Source organism: Haliotis rufescens, unplaced genomic scaffold (genome assembly GCF_023055435.1).
Source record: "Haliotis rufescens isolate VD_foot unplaced genomic scaffold, xgHalRufe1.0.p SCAF_8, whole genome shotgun sequence".
In the NCBI taxonomy this organism is placed as follows: Eukaryota; Metazoa; Mollusca; class Gastropoda; order Lepetellida; family Haliotidae; genus Haliotis; species Haliotis rufescens.
In genome coordinates this window covers 50,235,428-50,259,909 of record NW_025964372.1, presented here as the reverse complement: position 1 = coordinate 50,259,909, position 24,482 = coordinate 50,235,428, and the positions used below count along the sequence as shown (strand labels likewise).

Here is a 24,482-nt window from a genome sequence, read left to right as displayed (position 1 = left end):
AATGAATAGTGTTTTTAAATATTTAACTTAAATACGCACATGTGTGAAATTTGAATACCCAGATAGAATTACTGATACCAAATGATTTTAAAATGCATGGGTAAAATACCCACAACACTAAAAGCTTATCTGGAGCTCTGCATATCACACTTCAGAGAACAGTTACGGCTCACATTCATGTCTGCAGCACGACCCTCATATCTTGATAATGTATGGAAACCTTTCCTTCATCTATTACTGCATTTATCTTTAATACCTGACATGATAAATACATGAATTTGAACAATGATGTTTTGAAAAATTTCCCTGTAGCCAGCTACAGTGACCACTCAGAGAGTACATCGAACTGTATTCCCTGTGGGATAAGCCTACAATATACATGTAAGTTGTAGCAGGATCACTCCAGGTGCATAGGCTTTCATGAGTCCTGCATTAGGTTTCATACGAGTGAGTGAGTTGGGTTTAACGCTGCTTTTAACAGTATTCCAGTTATATCGCGGCGTGTCGGCTTAATGTGGAAGGAAAGCCCGAAGTGATGCAGGTCTCAGACGTTTACCACTTTGGTGAAACACACGAGCACGTGTATGGTGCTGACAAACCTAGAAACATAATCGGGGCGAATCGGGATTCGAACTCACAATCATAGGTTTCTGGCATGCCCAAGGGACGCAACTCTGCACAGCGAATCGCGGCACCTTAGACGACTGGGCCACCCGTGCCCCCTGGTTTTATACGAGCAGGAGGCAAGCGGGATGAAACCTAACAAGGGATGCATAAAACTCCATGTACCACGAGTGATCCTGCAACAACGAATTTATCTTACTGACATGTTTCAATATGACAGTGTAAAATAATACAAACAAATTCAATATTGATAGAAAACAGCTGTTCAATTGGTGAGGTAAGCTTGGGCTATGTCATGTGACTTCCATTGATTCAGACAAGCGTCCAGCTTTTTGCTTTGAAGCGTATAAAGGATTTATTCTTCCTCTCAGAAATCCACATGCAGCCTGACTTGCTTGTGGTGGGGTATAAGAGATTTATTCCCTTACTGAGAAATGTATTCCCCTCCAAGGTGGGATACAGTATTTTATCAATATCACGTGGACCAACAGATCTCATCATTCTGGCAAGGAGGTATGATAACTGTATTTCAACACCTATTCTTCTTGAGCCACAAACTCATTACTCTGAACCCTTCTGGCATGAGATAGCATGCACTACCATCTGACATTCACTACCATCTGAAACTCACTAACATCTGAAACTTGCTACAGCTTGCTACATCCCCTCAGACCCGTGAAGAAGAACAGGTCTTCAGTGACCCATACTTGCTGTAATAGGCGACTATGCTTGTCGTAAGAGGCGACTCACGGGATCGGGTGGTCAGGCTCGCTGACTTGGTTGATGCACATCATTGATCCCAATGCGTGGATTGATGCTCATGATATCAATCACTGGATTGTCTGGTCCAGACTTGATTATTTACAGACCGCCGTAATATAGCTGGAATATTGCTGAGTGCGGTGTAAAACAACAAACAAACAAACAAACAAACAAACAAACACCCCTTCAACTACCTACACATGGCACAATTCATCACCAGTCATCATAGCCAAACATACTGATCACAAACGGATAGTTATGAAAATATACTACAAAATATCACAGCTAATCTTACAGCCATTTCCCAGGTAAATACACAGTGCCCTAGTTCACATATTTGCAATACGACAGCATGTAAATGAGACGATGCAGACGCTTTGTGCTGAGGCATTTTAGAAAAACATCTCCTGCAATCTGTATAACATAGGCACTATTATGCAACAAAAACTGAAAGAGGCAAGTCTGATTCAACAAATAACATGTACATCATGTTGAGTTTATAAAAGAAATCTGCCATGATAATGATAATTTCTTCCTGATTTACATGTGTATTAAGTACCAAAACGGTTCTGTCTGTGTGTAGCTACATGTGTGAACCTTCGTTGTACAAGAACTAGGACACTGTCTCTTCATGTCACTGTATGGAGCACACTGAACTGGCTTTCTGAGACCTCTCTCCATTGGCCATGTGCATAGCTCGCTTCTTGTTGCCTGAAACCAAAGAGAGGGGATATCATATACGTCAAGAGCGCCGCGTGTTCCCGATGCTGCTTCTAGTAATAATGGAAATTATCACAAGGTGTTACGGCTTCACAAATTGTATCCCTTTACGGACATTTGTAAAATTGTTTACAAATCTACTGACCCTAAAATAATAGGAAAGAGAAAAAAGAATTAACTGTACAAAGTACTATCTATTTGATTCTGCCATGTTGAAATCACCATTTTGCCCTCAACAATTGTGCCTGCAATAGATTACAACGGAGAAGCCAGCTTCTAAACACAGCACACATGGCAAAATATTCAAAGAGAGAGTGAGGTCTTCAGCGTGACAAGCAAATGTTATAACCACTAGGCAACCGAACTGCCTCTTACCTGGGATATATGCTATAACTTACCCTCAATGTACACTGATTTATCAAAGTTAACTTACCCTCCATGTACACTATCTATCAAAGTCAACTTACCCTCCATGTACACTATCTATCAAAGTCAACTTACCCTCCATGTACACTATCTATTAAAGTTAACTTACCCTCCATGTACACTATCTATCAAAGTTAACTTACCCTCCATGTACACTATCTATCAAAGTCAACTTACCCCCCATTTACACTATCAAAGTTAACTTACCCTCTATGTACACTCTATCAAAGTCAACTTACCCTCTATGTACACTATCTATCAAAGTTAACTTACCCTCCATGTACACTATCTATCAAAGTCAACTTACCCCCCATTTACACTATCAAAGTTAACTTACCCTCTATGTACACTCTATCAAAGTCAACTTACCCTCTATGTACACTATCTATCAAAGTCAACTTACCCTCCATGTACACTGATCTGTCAAAGTTAACTTACCCTCCATGTACACTATCTATCAAAGTCAACTTACCCTCCATGTACACTATCTATCAAAGTCAACTTACCCCCCATGTACACTATCCATCAAAGTCAACTTACCCTCCATGTACACTATCTATCAAAGTCAACTTACCCTCCATGTACACTATCTATTAAAGTCAACTTACCCTCCATGTACACTATCTATCAAAGTCAACTTACCCTCCATGTACACTATCTATCAAAGTCAACTTACCCCCCATGTACACTATCCATCAAAGTCAACTTACCCTCCATGTACACTATCTATCAAAGTCAACTTACCCCCCATGTACACTATCTATCAAAGTCAACTTACCCTCCATGTACACTATCTATCAAAGTCAACTTACCCTCCATGTACACTATCTATCAAAGTCAACTTACCCTCCATGTACACTATCTATCAAAGTCAACTTACCCTCCATGTACACTATCTATCAAAGTAAACTTACCCTCCATGTACACTATCTATCAAAGTCAACTTACCCTCCATGTACACTATCAAAGTCAACTTACCCTCCATGTACACTATCTATCAAAGTCAACTTACCCTCCATGTACACTATCTATTAAAGTTAACTTACCCTCCATGTACACTATCTATCAAAGTTAACTTACCCTCCATGTACACTATCTATCAAAGTCAACTTACCCCCCATTTACACTATCAAAGTTAACTTACCCTCTATGTACACTCTATCAAAGTCAACTTACCCTCTATGTACACTATCTATCAAAGTTAACTTACCCTCCATGTACACTATCTATCAAAGTCAACTTACCCCCCATTTACACTATCAAAGTTAACTTACCCTCTATGTACACTCTATCAAAGTCAACTTACCCTCTATGTACACTATCTATCAAAGTCAACTTACCCTCCATGTACACTGATCTGTCAAAGTTAACTTACCCTCTATGTACACTATCTATCAAAGTCAACTTACCCTCCATGTACACTATCTATCAAAGTCAACTTACCCCCCATGTACACTATCCATCAAAGTCAACTTACCCTCCATGTACACTATCTATCAAAGTCAACTTACCCCCCATGTACACTATCTATCAAAGTCAACTTACCCTCCATGTACACTATCTATCAAAGTCAACTTACCCTCCATGTACACTATCTATCAAAGTCAACTTACCCTCCATGTACACTATCTATCAAAGTCAACTTACCCTCCATGTACACTATCTATCAAAGTAAACTTACCCTCCATGTACACTATCTATCAAAGTCAACTTACCCTCCATGTACACTATCAAAGTCAACTTACCCTCCATGTACACTATCTATCAAAGTTAACTTACCCTCCATGTACACTATCTGTCAAAGTCAACTTACCCTCCATGTACACTGATCTGTCAAAGTTAACTTACCCTCCATGTACACTATCTATCAAAGTTAACTTACCCTCTATGTACACTATCTATCAAAGTCAACTTACCCTCCATGTACACTATTTATCAAAGTCAACTTACCCTCCATGTACACTATCCATCAAAGTCAACTTACCCTCTATGTACACTATCTATCAAAGTCAACTTACCCTCTATGTACACTATCTATCAAAGTCAACTTACCCTCCATGTACAGTATTTATCAAAGTCATCTCCATGTACACTATCCATCAAAGTCAACGTACCCTCCATGTACACTATCCATCAAAGTCAACTAATACTCCATGTACACTATTTATCAAAGTCAACTTACCCTCCATGTACACTATCCATCAAAGTCAACTTACCCTCTATGTACACTATCTATCAAAGTCAACTTACCCTCTATGTACACTATCTATCAAAGTCAATGTACCCTCCATGTACACTATCCATCAAAGTCAACTAATACTCCATGTACACTATTTATCAAAGTCAACTTACCCTCCATGTACACTATTTATCAAAGTCAACTTACCCTCCATGTACACTATCTATCAAAGTCAACTTACCCTCCATGTACACTATTTATCAAAGTCAACTTACCCTCCATGTACACTATCTATCAAAGTTATCTTACCCTCCATGTACACTATCTATCAAAGTCAACTTACCCTCCATGTACACTATCTATCAAAGTCAACTTACCCTCCATGTACACTATCTCTCAAAGTCAACCTACTCTCCATGTACACTATCTATCAAAGTCAGCTTACCCTCTATGTACACTATCCATCAAAGTCAACTTACCCTCTATGTACACTATCTATCAAAGTCAACTTACCCTCCATGTACACTATCCATCAAAGTCAACTTACCCTCCATGTACACTATCCATCAAAGTCAACTTACCCTCCATGTACACTATTTATCAAAGTCAACTTACTCTCGATGTACACTATCTATCAAAGTCAACTTACCCTCCATGTACACTATCTCTCAAAGTCAACTTACCCTCCATGTACACTATTTATCAAAGTCAACTTACCCTCCATGTACACTATCCATCAAAGTCAACTTACCCTCTATGTACACAATCCATCAAAGTCAACTAACCCTCTATGTACACTATCTATCAAAGTCAACTTACCCTCCATGTACACTATTTATCAAAGTCATCTCCATGTACACTATCCATCAAAGTCAACGTACCCTCCATGTACATTATCCATCAAAGTCAACTAATACTCCATGTACACTATTTATCAAAGTCAACTTACCCTCCATGTACACTATCCATCAAAGTCAACTTACCCTCTATGTACACTATCTATCAAAGTCAACTTACCCTCTATGTACACTATCTATCAAAGTCAACTTACCCTCCATGTACACTATCCATCAAAGTCAACTAATACTCCATGTACACTATTTATCAAAGTCAACTTACCCTCCATGTACACTATTTATCAAAGTCAACTTACCCTCCATGTACACTATCTATCAAAGTCAACTTACCCTCCATGTACACTATTTATCAAAGTCAACTTACCCTCCATGTACACTATCTATCAAAGTTAACTTACCCTCCATGTACACTATCTATCAAAGTCAACTTACCCTCCATGTACACTATCTATCAAAGTCAACTTACCCTCCATGTACACTATCTCTCAAAGTCAACCTACTCTCCATGTACACTATCTATCAAAGTCAGCTTACCCTCTATGTACACTATCCATCAAAGTCAACTTACCCTCCATGTACACTATCCATCAAAGTCAACTTACCCTCCATGTACACTATCCATCAAAGTCAACTTACCCTCCATGTACACTATTTATCAAAGTCAACTTACTCTCCATGTACACTATCTATCAAAGTCAACTTACCCTCCATGTACACTATCTCTCAAAGTCAACTTACCCTCCATGTACACTGATCTGTCAAACTGTCCACCTGACAAGTGACCCCTGCAACAAAAATGAACACCTGTACACAAATACATCCACAGTGACCAGCAGGGTTGGTTAACCATGCTTCCAATCTCATAACAAATCAGATATTTTACTGAAGGGCTCTAAATTCTTGGTATGAGTGATCTGAGATTTGAACCTACTGTCAGCAGATCCTGGCACGTGTAAGAGATACAATTCTGCACTTCAAACCATTGAATACACAATGCCATTAAGAAAGTGGTCAAATGTAACTAACGTTACTAAGAAAGGGTTATCCCAAATATAACATTAGTTACATTTGACCACTTTCTAAATGGCATTGTGTATTCATAGCTTTCGGCCATGGGAGCCGTGCCAATTTACACTTGTCAGGGGGGTACTCAAAGTACGTGATCTAGACTACCAGTTGTCGGACTTTCATTTTTTGTGGAAGCCTCGGTGGCTGAGTGGGTTAGATCGCTGACTTTGTGTGCTGGCGATTAGGTGCCTCACCCTGGCAGGTGTGGGTTCGAATCCCGGACGGGACTCAACCCAAAAAAGTACTAGAATCTGTACTTTACTAAGAAAGTGTTATCCCAAATATAACATTAGTTACATAGACCATTGCCTGATATTTTAGCAAAGCATAGTGCATATGTTGTCAAGCAAGAAACATTAACATTCATGTGACTGATGTAAGCTGAGCACTGACTGGTCAGATCACTTCCTGGCCTCTTCCTCACCAGGCTGTTTGATCGGTTGGTTAAAAATAGCCACTCCATCACTAAGCAGATGTACATATAGAGCTCCAGATAAGTTTTTAAGAAATTGAGTTTTTTCTCTAGAGTTTCTATTTTAATTGGGTTATTACATTTTTCATAGGGTAATCAATTTGTTTTTTTCTCATATATTCATCACTCTATTGGGTTTTTCCCACAATTAGAGAACTTTTTAATATTTAAAAAAAATGAAATAATGTTTTAGATGTATATACCTGTCCTAAATATATAGGCTTGACTCGGAAAGTAAATTAACTTGTAATTTTGTTTTGGAAATTAGCTCCTTTGTACGCATGCTGAAAAAGATTCATGGGGTATTTACAAGTGCTTTTTTTAATACATTTGAGTTTTTCATTTAATGCATGCGTTTCTGTTAATTGAAAGTAATTTAGTTTTAAATATTTTTTTAGGGTATTTTACTCAAATATGCTGTGTATTTGCAGCTCTGTTCGCAGTACCGGGAGAAGTAGGACGTAGTGTTTACAAGAACAGCCACCTTCCCAAGGCAAGCGTGTCCACTAGCCTGTATCAAAGCCTAGAGAAATACGACTTTGGTAAATGGGCTAGTGGACGCTTTTGCCTTGGGAAGATGAAGACCGTTAAGTAATGATGATGGATAAGATGTCCTGGAGACACTGTCATGTTTCCACAAATCACACAACAAGAATGCACCTTACACAGTATTGACCGTCAAATCAAATTTCAACATGCCATTATTTCTGGTAACCTGTGCAGCCGAGACGACTATTGAGATGTTTAACCCTTGCACTGATGTTTGTTAGGACCACCACCAATTGGTCACCCTAGTTTAACCTGTTTAAAAGACATTGTACGTGTGACACTGACCCTTCTTTCCCAGCCTTGATGCAGGTCTCGTAGACACCAAACACTGGCTTGTGGTCGGAGTGGCGGACCGACATCACAGAGTCATACTGCACACACTGGACCCAGTTCTTCTTCTTGCACCGAAACAATATACGGTCCTGGAAGTCAAACAACCCCTTATTATCTGTCTACATTCACACTGATGTCGAGTGAGTGAGTGAGTTAGGTATAACGCCGCTTTTAACAGTATTACAGTCATATTGCGGCGTGTCAGCTTAATGTGGGAGGAAAGCCCGAAGTGATGCAGGTCTCAGACGTTTACCACTTCGGTGAAACCCACAAGCACGGGTATGGTGCTGACAAACCTAGAAACATAATTGGGGAGAAAACGGGATTCGAACCCACAATCATAGGTTTCTTGCATGCCCAAGGGACGCACCTCTGCACAGCGAATCGCGGCGCCTTAGACGACTGGGCCACTCGTGCCCCCACACTGATGTAGAAGTATTCCCGACCCGTGAAGATCCGGGATAGAATAAATCTTCTGCAACCCATGCTTGCCGTAAAAGGCGACTATGCTTAGAGGTGTAAGAGGCGACTAACGGGATCGGGTGGTCAGGCTCATGGGCCTGGTTGATGCATGTCATCGTATCATAATTGTGTGGATTGATGCTCATAATGTCAATCATTGGATTGTCTGGTTCAGACTCCATTATTTACAGACCACCGTCATATACCTGAGTGCAGCGTTAAACAACAAACAAAGATAAAAGAAGTATTCCCACAAATGTGATTTTCTGACATCTATTTCTCAATATTTGATACACATGCTAACCTAATAGCAGTGAATAAAAAAATGGTCTGAAACTTTAAGCTCTCTTCCAAATTTAAAGGCAAGTGACATTCCTTTTGGGCTAGTGAACTGATCATGCTTAGCTGACAATAATAAAAATCATAATAATGTACTTCCTCATAATGCAATAAATCCACACCCTCAAGCATGCTCACACTGAGGCTATTTTGTAATTCTGAAATGTTTCCTTTTATCTGTTCAGGTGCTGTGCAAGGCCACGGCTCAACACTTGCTTAGTTATCACACATTGGTAATCACAGAGTGAGTGAGTGAGTTGGGTTTAACCCTGCTTTTAACAGTATTCCAGTTATATCACAGCATGTCAGCTTAATGTGGGAGAAAAGCCCAAAGTCATGCAGGTCTCAGACGTTTACCACTTCGGTGAAACCCCTAAGCACAGGTATGGTGCTGACAAACCTAGAAACATAATCAGGCGAACATGGATTCGAACCCACAATCATAGGTTTCTGGTGTGCCCAAACTCTGTACAGCGAATCACGGCGCCTTGGACAACTGGGGGTTGGTTCCTATAGTATATGACTCTAGGGACCCCCTCAATATGTAACGTTTAACATTGGGGCTATGACAAGGAGCCTTGGCCATCTATGTTTAGTCTCAAACACTGCGCTACCAGTGCCATGCGTATGGACATACCGTGTATGAGGGAATCCTGGATTTGTTAGATGTATCATACTGGTCAGTCTTGATGTCAAACTTGTATGACGGCTGAAAATTTATCCTTCCCTCTTGGAAACCTTGAAATATTTTTCCTGGAAAAAGATCATTCATTCCACATCACACTTATGGTAATGGATAACAAGAAGAACAAATCTGTAGGGTAGGAACCAGAGTCAGTGCGGGACACGGAAAAACAAGGAAGGATAGGGAAGGAAAGACAAGGAAGGATAGGGAAGGAAAGACAAGGAAGAACAAGGAGGGAAAAGGAAGGATAGAGAGAGATAAGGAAGAAAAGACAAGCAAGGATAAGGAAGGACAAGGAAGGACTAGGAAGGAAGGACAAGCAAGGACAAGGAAGGATAAGGACGGATAAGGAAGGATAAGGGTGGATAAGGAAGGAAGGACAAGCAAGGATAAGAAAAGACAAGGAAGGACTAGGAAGGGAGGACAAGCAAGGATAAGGAAGGATAAAGATGGATAAGGAAGGATAAGGAGGGATACTGAAGGATAAGGGTGGATAAGGAAGGGATAAGGAAGGATAAGGTGGATAAGGAAGGGTAAGGTGGATAAGGAAGGATAAGGATTGATAAGGAGGGATAAGGAAGGATAAGGTGGATAAGGAAGGATAAGGATGGATAAGGAAGGATAAGGAGGGATAAGGAAGTATAAGGAAGGATAAGGGTGGATAAGGAGTGATAAGGGTGGATAAGGAGGGATAAGGAAGGATAAGGGTGGATAAGGAGGGATAAGGATGGATAAGGGTGGATAAGGATGGATAAGGAAGGATAAGGGTTGATAAGGATGATAAGGAAGCATAAGGAGGGATAAGGAAGGATAAGGGTGGATAAGGAGGGATAAGGAAGGATAAGGAAGGATAAGGGTGGATAAGGAAGGATAAGGAAGGAAAAGGGTGGATAAGGATGGATAAGGAAGGATAAGGAAGGATAAGGATGGATAAGGGTGGATAAGGAGGGATAAGGATGGATAAAGGTGGATAAGGTAGGATAAGGGTGGATAAGGAAGGATAAGGGTGGATAAGGAGGGATAAGGAAGGATAAGGAAGGATAAGGTTGGAAAAGGAAGGAAAGAGAAAGATAAGGAAGGATAAGGAAGGATATTCTTACTTGAATAGATTGGAAAAAATTTGTCCACTTTGAGAATTTGGCGGACAGACGGACGGACTCTGTTCCGATATCCCCCACCCCACTTCATGGCGGGATAATAATGGTACAAAAACTTTCAGACATTTTCAGATGGTTGACAAGTTGCCTTGTTTTATTCTTACACTTTCTAATTTCTAAACTGATGATGAAGACTGATTTTTCCAACTTCAAGAGAAAATCTTACTAAGAGCAAGACACTGACCCGAGATGAATGTTTGCTTATGTAGTATTGGAATCCTGGGACCCCTGAATTTGGCGCTGTTAACACGAGTTTAATGACAAGAAAGCCCTGAATTTGGCGCTGTTAACACGAGTTTAATGACAAGGTACCCTTTAACTTTATGTTAAATTTCAATCACTAAAATGGATCGGGTGATCAAATTTGTCGACTTAGTTGAATGCTTGTCATTGTACGGAAACAGCTATTATATTAATCACCAGTTTCTCTGGTTTAGATTTGATTAGGCTAAAAAAAATAATAGTCTTGGTTCTTTGGCACCGCCCACATCATCATAAAGTCTGCTGCATATTTGGTTTTTATTTTCATTTTTTTTAAAAATAAAGTAATCATAATACAAAGTGGTCCTATCTAGCACACAGTTACTTCCCTATACATGCACACTGTTTTACTGCGCATCTCATCTTATGGCCATGGTGGCAATTGGACTTTGTATGCTTGTTTATGTAGGGAGGCCCATTCCCAGGTTAGTGGTACACAACTGTTTGGTTGTAACTTGTTTTGAGCAAACGAAAAAATACAAAAAAAACACCGCCCGCCTGCTCTATGTTTTCAAAAGTCATTGTCTGAGTAGCAATTCATTTTTTTAAAGCCTTATTTACAAGCGGCCATGACAAAGCTAGAATATTGGTGACTGTGTCGTCAGACAATAAACATACCTTCCACCATGAACTTGGACAGCTGGTCTCCTCCCAGGAGGTTCTCGTAGTTCTTAAACTGCTGGTCTTCGATGTGGTCCACCATCCCCTCCACTGCAGCCTTCTTCCTCTCGATGCGGAAGTTGAGGTCGCCACTGAAGAAGACGCTGTCGAAGTTGGATGTAGCATCCCCTGTAGCACCAGCAGGGGCAGGGGTGAAATCACAAGGCTTTTTTATGACAACGCATCGTACTCCAACACGAGACAAGGGAGATAACTGACAGGATAAGTCCAGTTTCCACCCTTGATGAACTAGGCTATAATTTCATTGTTTAATTGTAGCGCCACCAGTGGTGATTACAAGTTATGTCCCTCCTACGTCTCCTACTGACCAATCAGATTCCACCCAGATCACTTGCATTTGCTTCAAACAAAATGTCAGCGCTCAGTCAAGACAATCTGATTAATACTCCAGATCTTTATTGTAATAAAATGGGCTTAGTTCAGCAACGATGGAAACTGGAATTTTATGGTCAGTCAACTCCCTTGCCCTGGGCAGATGACCCCAACAGTGTGGGACCTTGTAACAAATGTTTTTGAAATTTGGGATTGCACTTTATTGAACAAATTCAAGTACTTTTTAGGGTGAGACCTCCATTACCATGCCTGGGACCTATCCATTACCATGCCTGGGGCCTATCCATTACCATGCCTGGGACCCACATTACCATGCCTGGGACCTCCATTTTCATGCCTGGGACCTCCATTACCATGCCTGGGACCTCCATTTTCATGCCTGGGACCTCCATTACCATGCCTGGGACCTCCATCACCATGCCTGGGACCTCCATTACCATGCCTGGGACCTCCATCACCATGCCTGGGACCTCCATTACCATGCCTGGGACCTCCATTACCATCCCTGCACCTCCATTACCATCCCGGGACCTCCATTTTCATGCCTTGGACCTCGATTACCATCCCTGCACCTCCATTACCATCCCGGGACCAACATTACCATCCCTGGGACATCCATTTTCATGCCTGGGACCTCCATTACCATCCCTGCACCTCCATTACCATGCCTGAGACCTCCATTTTCATCCCTGGGACCTCGATTACCATCCCTGCACCTCCATTAACATCCCGGGACCTCCATTTTCATCCCCGGGACCTCCATTTTCATCCCCGGGACCTCCATTACCATCCCGGGACCTCCATTACCATCCCCAGGGCCTCCATTACCATGCCAAGGACCTCCATTTTCATCCCCGGGACCTCCATTACCATCCCTGGGGCCTCCATTACCATGCCTGGGACCTCAATTACCATGCCTGGGACCTCCATTACCATCCCTTCACCTCCATTACCATCCCGGGACCTCCATTTTCATCCCCGGGACCTCCATTACCATCCCTGGGACCTCCATTACCATCCCTGGGGCCTCCATAACCATGCCTGGGACCTCCATTACCATGCCTGGGACCTCCATTACCATCCCTGCACCTCCATTACCATCCCGGGACCTCCATTTTCATCCCCGGGACCTCCATTACCATCCCTGGGACCTCCATTACCATCCCTGGGACCTCCATTACCATGCCTGGGACCTCCATTACCATCCCTTCACCTCCATTACCATCCCGGGACCTCCATTTTCATCCCCGGGACCTCCATTACCATCCCTGGGACCTCCATTACCATCCCTGGGGCCTCCATAACCATGCCTGGGACCTCCATTACCATGCCTGGGACCTCCATTACCATCCCTGCACCTCCATTACCATCCCGGGACCTCCATTTTCATCCCCGGGACCTCCATTACCATCCCTGGGACCTCCATTACCATCCCTGGGACCTCCATTACCATCCCTGGGGCCTCCATTACCATGCCCTGGACCTCAATTACCATGCCTGGGACCTCCATTACCATCCCTGGGACCTCCATTACCATGCCTGGGTACCCCATTACCATGCCCGGGAACCTCCATTTTCCATGCCTGGACAACTGTTACCATCCCCGGGGCCTCCATTGCCATGCCTGGGACCTCCATTACCATCCCGGGACCTCCATTACCCATCCCTGGGGCCTCCATTACCATGCCTGGGGCCTCCATTTTCATCCCTGGGACCTCCATTACCATGCCTGGGACCTCCATTTTTATCCCCGGGACCTCCATTTTCATGCCTTGGACCCATATTATCATGCCTGGGACCTCCATTACCATCCCTGCACCTCCATTACCATCCCGGGACCTCCATTTTCATGCCTGGGACCTCGATTACCATCCCTGCACCTCCATTACCATCCCGGGACCTCCATTACCATGCCTGGGACCCACATTACCATCCCTGGGACCTCCATTTTCATGCCTTGGACCTCCATTACCATCCCTGCACCTCCATTACCATGCCTGAGACCTCCATTTTCATCCCTGGGACCTCGATTACCATCCCTGCACCTCCATTACCATCCCGGGACCTCCATTTTCATCCCCGGGACCTCCATTACCATCCCGGGACCTCCATTACCATCCCCAGGGCCTCCATTACCATGCCAAGGACCTCCATTTTCATCCCCGGGACCTCCATTACCATCCCTGGGGCCTCCATTACCATGCCTGGGACCTCAATTACCATGCCTGGGACCTCCATTACCATCCCTTCACCTCCATTACCATCCCGGGAGTTCCCATTTTCATCCCCGGGACCTCCATTACCATCCCTGGGACCTCCATTACCATCCCTGGGGCCTCCATTACCATGCCTTGGACCTCCATTACCATGCCTGGGACCTCCATTACCATCCCTGCACCTCCATTACCATCCCGGGACCTCCATTTTCATCCCCGGGACCTCCATTACCATGCCTGGGACCTCGATTACCATCCCGGGACCTCCATTACCATGCCAAGGACCTCCATTACCATCCCCGGGACCTCCATTTTCATCCCCGGGACCTCCATTACCATCCCTGGGGCCTCCATTACCATGCCCTGGACCTCAATTACCATGCCTGGGACCTCCATTACCATCCCTGGGACCTCCATTACCATGCCTGGGTACCCAATTACCATGCCCGGGAACCTCCATTACCATGCCTGGACAACCGTTACCATCCCCGGGGCCTCCATTGCCATGCCTGGGACCTCCATTACCATCCCGGGACCTCCATTACCATCCCCGGGGCCTCCATTACCATGCCTGGGGCCTCCATTTTCATCCCTGGGACCTCCATTACCATGCCTGGGACCTCCATTTTTATCCCCGGGACCTCCATTTTCATGCCTTGGATCCATATTATCATGCCTGGGACCTCCATTACCATCCCTGGACCTCCATTACCATGCCTGGGACTTCCATTCCCATGCCTGAAAACCGGACCAACTGACTGGTGATCATGTATATCTGCAGAATTCACCTTTACACAATTGAATTCAGTTTATTTACATTCAAAGAAACAGACATTACATCCGTGTGAATACCAGAATTACTGACCTGATCTGGGTGTACCCGTAGAGGAAGACTTGGGCAGTTTAATGCCTTGGATTATCTTCATGTAGTCATTCAGACGCTCTTTCTTCTTGCTCAGATCAGCTGAAACAGTAAAGTAAAGTCACTCATAAAGCCACATGTAAAGTGGCAGTTGAGGAATGTAGGAGGGGCTACTCACATGTAAAGTGACAGTTGAGAAAGGAGGGGCTACTCACATGTAAAGTGACAGTTTAGGGATGTGGGAGGGGCTACTCACATGTAAAGTGACAGTTTAGGGATGTGGGAGGGGCTACTCACATGTAAAGTGACAGTTGAGGAAGAGGTAGGAGGAACCAAATATAGAGAAGCAGCAAGCGATGCTGCCCTTCGTCCGCACCATCGTCATTGCACGGGTTGTCACAAAGTCCTCCTCTGGAGCTGAAATACGCAAGTTCGTAAAGTTAGTTTTTAGTTTCCTCAGGTTTCAAGACTTAGGTGCATCACAATGCAGGTACAAGGTTCATCTCAGTGTGTTTCAGTCATTTTGGACCCTGCAGCTGGCCTACCTGAACAGAACCAGATGAGGTCCCTGCGGATGAAGATTGCGAGGTGGAGTGCGCCATGCGCTGCGGAGTGATACATGACGTGAGATGGCCCCAGGGTCTCCTGGATCTTGATCTCCCACTCTCTCCTGCAACATAACAAAAAGCTAGTGAGGAACTGGTAACATGGTAACACCTAGTGAGGAACTGGTGACATGGTAACACCTAGTGAGGATCTGGTAACATGGTAGCACCTAGTGAGGAACTGGTAACATGGTTACACCTAGTGAGGAACTGGTAACATGGTAACACCTAGTGAGGAACTGGTAACATGGCAACACCTAGTGAGGAACTGGTAACATGGTAACACCAAGTGAGGAACTGGTAACATGGTTACACCAAGTGAGGAACTGGTAACATGGTAACACCTAGTGAGGAACTGGTAACATGGTTCACCTAGTGAGGAACTGGTAACATGGCAACACCTAGTGAGGAACTGGTGACATGGTAACACGTAGTGAGGAACTAGTAGCATGGTTACACCTAGTGAGGAACTGGTAACATGGTAACACCTAGTGAGGAACTGGTAACATGGTAACACCTAGTGAGGAACTGGTGACATGGTAACACCTAGTGAGGAACTGGTTACATGGTAACACCTAGTGACGAACTGGTAACATGGTAACACCTAGTGAGAACTGATAACATGGTAACACCTAGTGAGGAACTGGTAACATGGTAACACCTACTGAGGAACTGGTAACACCTAGTGAGGAACTGGTAACATGGTAGCACCTAGTGAGGAACTGGTGACATGGTAACACCTAGTGAGGAACTGGTAACATGGTAACACCTAGTGAGGAACTGGTAACACGGTAGCACCTAGTGAGGAACTGGTGACATGGTAACACCTAGTGAGGAACTGGTAACATGGTAACACCTAGTGAGGAACTGGTAACACCTAGTGAGGAAATGGTGACATGGTAACACCAAGTGAGGAACTGGTAACATGGTTACACCAAGTGAGGAACTGGTAACATGGTTACATCAAGTGAGGAACTGGTAACATGGTAACACCTAGTGAGGAACTGGTAACATGGTTCACCTAGTGAGGAACTGGTACTATGGTAACACCTAGTGAGGAACTGGTAACATGGTAACACCTAGTGTGAACTGATAACATGGTAACACCTAGTGAGGAACTGGTAACATGGTAACACCTAGTGAGGAACTGGTAACATGGTAACACCTAGTGAGGAACTGGTAACATGGTTACACCTAGAGTGGAACTGGTGACATGGTAACACGTAGTGAGGAACTGGTAACATGGTTACACCTAGTGAGGAACTGGAGACATGGTAACACCTAGAGAGGAACTGGTGACATGGTAACACCTAGTGAGGAACTGGTAACATGGTAACACCTAGTGAGGAACTGGTAACATGGTTACACCTAGAGTGAAACTGGTGACATGGTAACACGTAGTGAGGAACTGGTAACATGGTTACACCTAGTGAGGAACTGGTAACATGGTAACACCTAGTGAGGTACTGGTGACAGGGTTACACCTAGTGAGGAACTGGTAACATGGTAACACCTAGTGAGGAACTGGTAACATGGTTACACCTAGAGTGGAACTGGTGACATGGTTACACGTAGTGAGGAACTGGTAACATGGTTACACCTAGTGAGGAACTGGTAACATGGTAACACCTAGTGAGGAACTGGTGACAGGGTTACACCTAGTGAGGAACTGGTAACATGGTAACACCTAGTGAGGAACTGGTAACATGGTAACACCTAGTGAGAACTGATAACATGGTAACACCTAGTGAGGAACTGGTAACATGGTTACACCAAGTGAGGAACTGGTAACATGGTAACACCTACTGAGGAACTGGTGACATGGTAACATCTACTGAGGAACTGGTAACACCTAGTGAGGAACTGGTAACATGGTAACACCTAGTGAGGAACTGGTGACATGGTAACACCTAGTGAGGAACTGGTGACATGGTAACACCTAGTGAGGAACTGGTAACATGGTAACACCTAGTGAGGAACTGATAACATGGTAACACCTAGTGAGGAACTGGTAACATGGTAACACCTACTGAGGAACTGGTGACATGGTAACATCTACTGAGGAACTGGTAACACCTAGTGAGGAACTGGTAACATGGTAACACCTAGTGAGGAACTGTTGACATGGTAACACCTAGTGAGGAACTGGTGACATGGTAACACCTAGTCAGTGAGGAACTGGTGACATGGTAACACCTTGTGAGGAACTGGTAACATGGTAACCCCTAGTCAGTGAGGAACTGGTAACATGGTAACACCTAGTGAGGTACTGGTGACAGGGTTACACCTAGTGAGGAACTGGTAACATGGTAACACCTAGTGAGGAACTGGTTACATGGTTACACCTAGAGTGGAACTGGTGACATGGTAACACGTAGTGAGGAACTGGTAACATGGTTACACCTAGTGAGGAACTGGTAACATGGTAACACCTAGTGAGGAACTGGTGACAGGGTTACACCTAGTGAGGAACTGGTAACATGGTAACACCTAGTGAGGAACTGGTAACATGGTAACACCTAGTGAGAACTGATAACATGGTAACACCTAGTGAGGAACTGGTAACATGGTAACACCTACTGAGGAACTGGTGACATGGTAACATCTACTGAGGAACTGGTAACACCTAGTGAAGAACTGGTAACATGGTAACACCTAGTGAGGAACTGGTGACATGGTAACACCTAGTGAGGAACTGGTGATATGGTACCACCTAGTCAGTTAGGAACTGGTGACATGGTAACACCTTGTGAGGAACTGGTAACATGGTAACCCCTAGTCAGTGAGGAACTGGTAACATGGTAACACCTAGTGAGGTACTGGTGACAGGGTTACACCTAGTGAGGAACTGGTAACATGGTAACACCTAGTGAGGAACTGGTTACATGGTTACACCTAGAGTGGAACTGGTGACATGGTAACACGTAGTGAGGAACTGGTAACATGGTTACACCTAGTGAGGAACTGGTAACATGGTAACACCTAGTGAGGAACTGGTGACAGGGTTACACCTAGTGAGGAACTGGTAACATGGTAACACCTAGTGAGGAACTGGTAACATGGTAACACCTAGTGAGAACTGATAACATGGTAACACCTAGTGAGGAACTGGTAACATGGTAACACCTACTGAGGAACTGGTGACATGGTAACATCTACTGAGGAACTGGTAACACCTAGTGAAGAACTGGTAACATGGTAACACCTAGTGAGGAACTGGTGACATGGTAACACCTAGTGAGGAACTGGTGATATGGTACCACCTAGTCAGTGAGGAACTGGTGACATGGTAACACCTTGTGAGGAACTGGTAACATGGTAACCCCTAGTCAGTGAGGAACTGGTAACATGGTAACACCTAGTGAGGTACTGGTGACAGGGTTACACCTAGTGAGGAACTGGTAACATGGTAACACCTAGTGAGGAACTGGTTACATGGTTACACCTAGAGTGGAACTGGTGACATGGTAACACGTAGTGAGGAACTGGTAACATGGTTACACCTAGTGAGGAACTGGTAACATGGTAACACCTAGTGAGGAACTGGTGACAGGGTTACACCTAGTGAGGAACTGGTAACATGGTAACACCTAGTGAGGAACTGGTAACATGGTAACACCTAGTGAGAACTGATAACATGGTAACACCTAGTGAGGAACTGGTAACATGGTAACACCTACTGAGGAACTGGTGACATGGTAACATCTACTGAGGAACTGGTAACACCTAGTGAAGAACTGGTAACATGGTAACACCTAGTGAGGAACTGGTGACATGGTAACACCTAGTGAGGAACTGGTGATATGGTACCACCTAGTCAGTGAGGAACTGGTGACATGGTAACACCTTGTGAGGAACTGGTAACATGGTAACCCCTAGTCAGTGAGGAACTGGTAACATGGTAACACCTTGTGAGGAACTGGAAAATGATAAACTGTCCCGAAAATTCTCCCTCACCCCCACCCCACCCCACCCCACCCCAGGAAATCAAATGGTCGGTTGCCAACATAAATACTAAACAAATCCTGTGATTCAGATGTGGGCAAAGGATCTATCAATCCCTACTGGCTTACTTGTTGAGGGCATTCTCCTGGGTACACACACAGTAGATGTCCTGAACATACATGGAAGTCTGCGGCAGTAGGAAGTCGTTGATGTCATCAGGAACTGTCTGGGAAAAAAAGTATCAAATCATTAGTTTCCTGCCATCAATGATGCAGTGCTTGCAATAGCCTGAAACTACTTGAGTGAGAGAGTGAGTATGGCTTTACACTGCTTTTAGCAATATTCCAGCAATATCAAGGCGGGACACCAGAAATGGGCTTCACACATTGTACCCATTTGGGGCGACCCAACCGCCCCTAATGAAGCAGTGCTTGCAATAGCCTGAAACTACTTGAGTGAGTGAGTGAGTTTGGTTTTACGCCGCTTTTAGCAATATCCCAGCAATATCAAGGCGGGGGACACCAGAAATGGGCTTCACACATTGAACCCATTTGGGGCTACCCAACCGCCCCTAATGAAGCAGTGCTTGCAATAGCCTGAAACTACTTGAGACTGAAATACAAATCTTGGTTTGTCTGCACTATTACATTCATAAAAAATGTCATATATTAAGTGCATCCATGGGGCGATGGGCATCATTGATGGATTTACATATCTGTCCAGGTAACCAACCCTATTACCTGAAATTTCTAACATAACTTTAATTAGAGCAACCTCTTTATTTTAATTTTTAATTTGAACATTTTAATGGGAAAAGAGGAATTTTCCAATCACTGATTTTTCTAGATTCCTAGACTGTTAAAAGAACGAGTTTCGAGTGTCTGAAGTCACAGACTCTGACTTGCTGCACGCAGTTTCTCTGTTTTATTGGGGGGCACGGATGGCCAAGTCGTTGTGATTCGCTGTGCAGAGTTGCGTCCCTTGGGCACGCCAGAAACCTATGATTGTGGGTTCGAATCCCGGTTCACCCCGATTATGTTTCTAGGTTTGTCAGCACCATACCCGTGCTCGTGGGTTTCACCGAAGTGGTAAACGTCTGAGACCTGCATCACTTCGTGCTTTCCTCCCACATTAAGCTGACACGCCGTGATATAACTGGAATACTGTTAAAAGCGGCGTTAAACCAACTCACTCACTCTATTTTATTGTTACCTTGATCTCATTCATGTTCCAGGTGCCGACCCAGACATGGACTTCCTTGGAGGGGAAGTACCGCTCTAGCTCCTCACTGCCCAGCAATGAGTGGGTGCTGGAGTTGCCCACCAGGAAGTTCCTGCAATAACAATAACACTGGGAACATTTCACAAAGGACTCTGAGAAGTTACCAGTCCAGATTTTGTTAAGCCCTTGACGTATATTGTGATCACTGCTAGTTTGACATAAAAGTACAACCTCCTCCAACAGCATTAGAAATTGGCACTAGTCCTGTAGGCCTTGCCAAGGTATCCTAAGGACCAGTAGAAATTTGCCATTTCTAAGGATTTTACTATATGTTATCATTATAAGGATTAGTGGACAAAACCTATTAGTTTATATTGCTGTCCACAGTGCCAACAGGTGGCCCAGTCAGCCAGTGTACAGGTAGAGGACACAGTCAGCCAGTGGTTGATAGCATGAGCATCAAACGATGTTGTACAGGGAGAATGAGTGAGTGAGTGAGTTGGGTTTAATGCCACCTTAAAACAGTATTCCAGTTATATGATGGCATGTCAGCTTCATGTGGGAGGTCATTTACCATTCTAGTGACCAGCACAGGTATGGTGCTGACAAACCTAGAAATATAAACAGGGAAAACCTGGATTCGAACCCACGATCACAGGTTTCTGGTGTGCCCAAGGGACACAACTCCACACAGCAAATTGTGGCATATAAGAGTGAGTGAGTGAGTTGGGTTTAACGCCGCTTTTAACAGTATTCCAGTTATATCGCGGCGTGTCAGCTTAATGTGGGAGGAAAGCCCGAAGTGATGCAGGTCTCAGACGTTTACCACTTCGGTGAAACCCACAAGCACGGGTATGGTGCTGACAAATCTAGAAACATAATCGAGGCGAACCGGGATTCGAACCCACAATCATAGGTTTCTGGCGTGCCCAAGGGACGCAACTCTGTTCAGCGAATCGCGGCGCCTTACACGACTGGGTCACCCGTGCCCCCCTGGCACCTAAGACAACACACAGGGAGAATGAACCACCAAATGGTTGATAGCATGAGTATCAAGCCATGTTGTACAGGGAGGAGACACAGAGTCAATCGGTGGTTGATATCATGATATTCAATTTAATTTTTGTCATTTATTTCTTAATTAAATTTTTTTTGTCTAACATTGTTACCTTTCCCTGGCTTGTCGTGTGGTAATAGATGTCATAACACTGGAAGAAGCAAATGATCTCTCGGATAAACAGTCCAGGTTGCTCTGTTGAGATGACATAAACTTTTCTGGATACAGATCAGATTTATATGTTGTCCTTAAGGATTTCGAGGATATATTCTGTCCCAGAGGTGGGGGGCGTGTTTTTGGAGACAAAGGTGGCAGTCTTGCTGAGCGAGGGGTCAGGGACTTTTCCTTGGCATCCATTGAGACAATACTCTCAGAAACAGCCTTCAGATCAGAAACAGATCCCATTATCACCTCTGCCTTTGGTTCACTTACTGAATCACCAAAAGCAGAGTCCGCATTGTCGAATTCTTTATTCAAATGTTCCCTTATTTTTCTTCTTGACTTTGGCACAGCTGAGTCTAGGAATTGTGAATGGTCTGTAGAACTACCTTGAACAATATTATTAGCACCATTGGAATCATTTGCATTCACATTTAAATCTTCAAGACCCTGGTAAACAAGTCTCTTATGTCCTTGATCTGGTTCATCCCCGGAGGAGTTCGGATCCCTGGTCCGTTTCTCTCCTTTTGATGATCCCCTGGCCGACTTTTTAGGGGTAGAAGGAGGTTTGGGCATAAAAGGGCTACTTTTCAGAGATTCAACCGACCCAGATCTCTCAGTAGCCATTCTAAGATTTCTGAATCTGTGTAAAGTTGCATCAGTTTGAGATCCTTGCAAACAATCTTTATCATCATCTGACAAAGCCATTTCACCTATCTCCATTCCGACTGGGGACACACGACCTTCACTGTTTTTAGGCATTTTCCTTGGCTTAGGCTTGGGTTTTGCAGCATCATCACCAACAGGTAGGTTGGGTTTTACAACAACTACTGGTTCTATATAAACATCTCTGGATTCATTAGAAGTGAACACTTCATTCCTTGCACTAGAACTCTTTGAGTGACCTTTTTCATCTGTACTGACAGCTTTCTCCTTCACTGACAGAACTGACCCTAAGTTGCTTTCTGCTTCTGAAACTAGCGATGCACGTCGTTTTCTCTCGGCAAGTTTTGCAAGTGCACCCTTTTTCTTTCTTTTGGGAGTTCCCGGTGGTCTGCCACCAGGCAATGTTGAAGTAACTTCAGCTGTCATCTTGTTGTCAGTCATGGTGCTTATTTCATTCTGACTTGACTGAAGATTTTGCTGCAATGGAAAATAGTGAAAATGGTGTTATTTTTCACATGATATTTTGATGCTGAAACAGTGATCAAAACTTATGAGTGATCAAACTGCATTAGTAATAATAAAATAACGCCTGAGAAAAAAACCTCAAGGACCCCCTAACACTGCCTAATTTCCACCGATCCCGAAAGAAATTTCTGATGAATGAAATAGCAATTTAGTGAGTGTTAACTTAGGCTCCTTAAATTGTTTTATGCTGGTTGACAAAAATATATTTTTTTAAATTGCCAACAAGTACATGGAACACAATTGTGATCATGACAATGATGATTAGTTGCAAAAAGTGAGTAAAGCCAGCATACACTGACAACTAATTGTGTTCATATGGAATAACATGTGTTTACACTGATTCTATATCTTAACACTTCATGACATAAGAAATATGAGTACATACTGGTTGTTATTGTTGTCATCTGTGTTGATAAACTAACTTGTTGTGAGTATTTGTGACCTGTGAATATTGGAATATTTACATTCATTAGAAACATGACAGCTTTAGATTCAAAACAATATACCAGGTGGAGCTCTTAAGTGTTTGGAGTTGAGATAGAGCGTGACATCAACATACCACGAAAATAGGATTCCCACGGAAACACGGACGTGCTAAAAAACAACTTCGTCAGTAAAACTGCTACATAAACAAGTTGACCGACGATTTAGACATCAGAATGACATAGGTCATAGCAACCGTCTAACCAACAGTGCTATATATACTCAGTGTCATTGATCGTGTCAACAACAATGAACGGTGACAGTGGCATCTGTGAAAAATACAAACATTTACATGGCAACAGAAAAACAAACTACAGGGACTGACATGACAGGACAATATTAGATTAAACACATGGACTAACTGTTAGAATGTGACTTTTTGCTTTACAATCTGACGCTAAGAATCTCGGAAACAAATACAATGTCCATAATTACCGATCAGTGACAGAAGTAGTCTGCTAGAGTACGTCGCTTTGTCCGCCATAATGGAATGCGATTGGTGAATGCGCATGCGCAAGTGCTTATCGGTAGGAAGTAGTTTTTACGACATTATCAGTTTATAAATAACTCACCAAACGCCAAAAAGTATGTCTTGTGCTATGTCCGTCATTTTACTGAAGGTTTATTATTGTGAATTTATGACATATAATTTGCTTAGAGTGTATATAATATGTCGTTAAACAATACAGTCCCACAAAGCGAAGACTGTGCAGGGGTTTGCTGGGCGAGTTGTAAAGGGGAATATCTTGGTCATCATATCTTTGAGTTGCGTGTCAACATACACCGATGAAATATTTAATTGTCACACACCACACTTCTACAACAGAACAATTCA

The 24,482-nt window shown here is 43.5% G+C and overlaps 1 protein-coding gene across 2 annotated transcripts; it reads right to left on the bottom strand.

Annotated features, from left to right (window-relative positions):
- Positions 1 to 1,443: 1,443 nt before the first annotated feature.
- Positions 1,444 to 24,144, bottom strand: LOC124152405 (phosphatidylinositol polyphosphate 5-phosphatase type IV-like). Of its 2 annotated transcripts, XM_046525331.2 has the most exons (13): positions 24,083 to 24,142; positions 23,550 to 23,606; positions 21,927 to 23,116; positions 20,749 to 20,869; positions 19,665 to 19,762; positions 15,532 to 15,656; positions 15,284 to 15,403; positions 14,990 to 15,088; positions 11,513 to 11,683; positions 9,429 to 9,544; positions 7,943 to 8,079; positions 6,307 to 6,353; positions 1,444 to 2,097 (listed from the first exon to the last, which is right to left on the bottom strand). In XM_046525331.2, the coding sequence occupies exons 3-13, from the start codon at positions 23,078 to 23,080 to the stop codon at positions 2,021 to 2,023; spliced, it is 2,265 nt and encodes a 754-aa protein (XP_046381287.2). In that variant the 5' UTR covers positions 23,081 to 23,116; positions 23,550 to 23,606; positions 24,083 to 24,142; the 3' UTR covers positions 1,444 to 2,020. The 2 variants fall into 2 exon arrangements, with proteins under 2 accessions (XP_046381287.2, XP_046381286.2); XM_046525330.2 differs by lacking the exon at positions 23,550 to 23,606 and having other exon boundaries at positions 24,083 to 24,144.
- Between the last annotated feature and the right edge of the window lie 338 nt (positions 24,145 to 24,482).

Excerpts from the sequence above, each read along its gene's own strand:
- LOC124152405 (XM_046525330.2), bottom strand. The coding sequence starts at position 23,080 with ATGACTGACAACAAGATGACAGCTGAAGTTACTTCAACATTGCCTGGT. Across the intron at positions 15,404-15,531 it reads CCTCATCTGGTTCTGTTCAG|CTCCAGAGGAGGACTTTGTG; the intron begins GTAGGCCAGCTG and ends TGCGTATTTCAG. Across the intron at positions 11,684-14,989 it reads TACGGGTACACCCAGATCAG|GGGATGCTACATCCAACTTC; the intron begins GTCAGTAATTCT and ends CTGGTGCTACAG.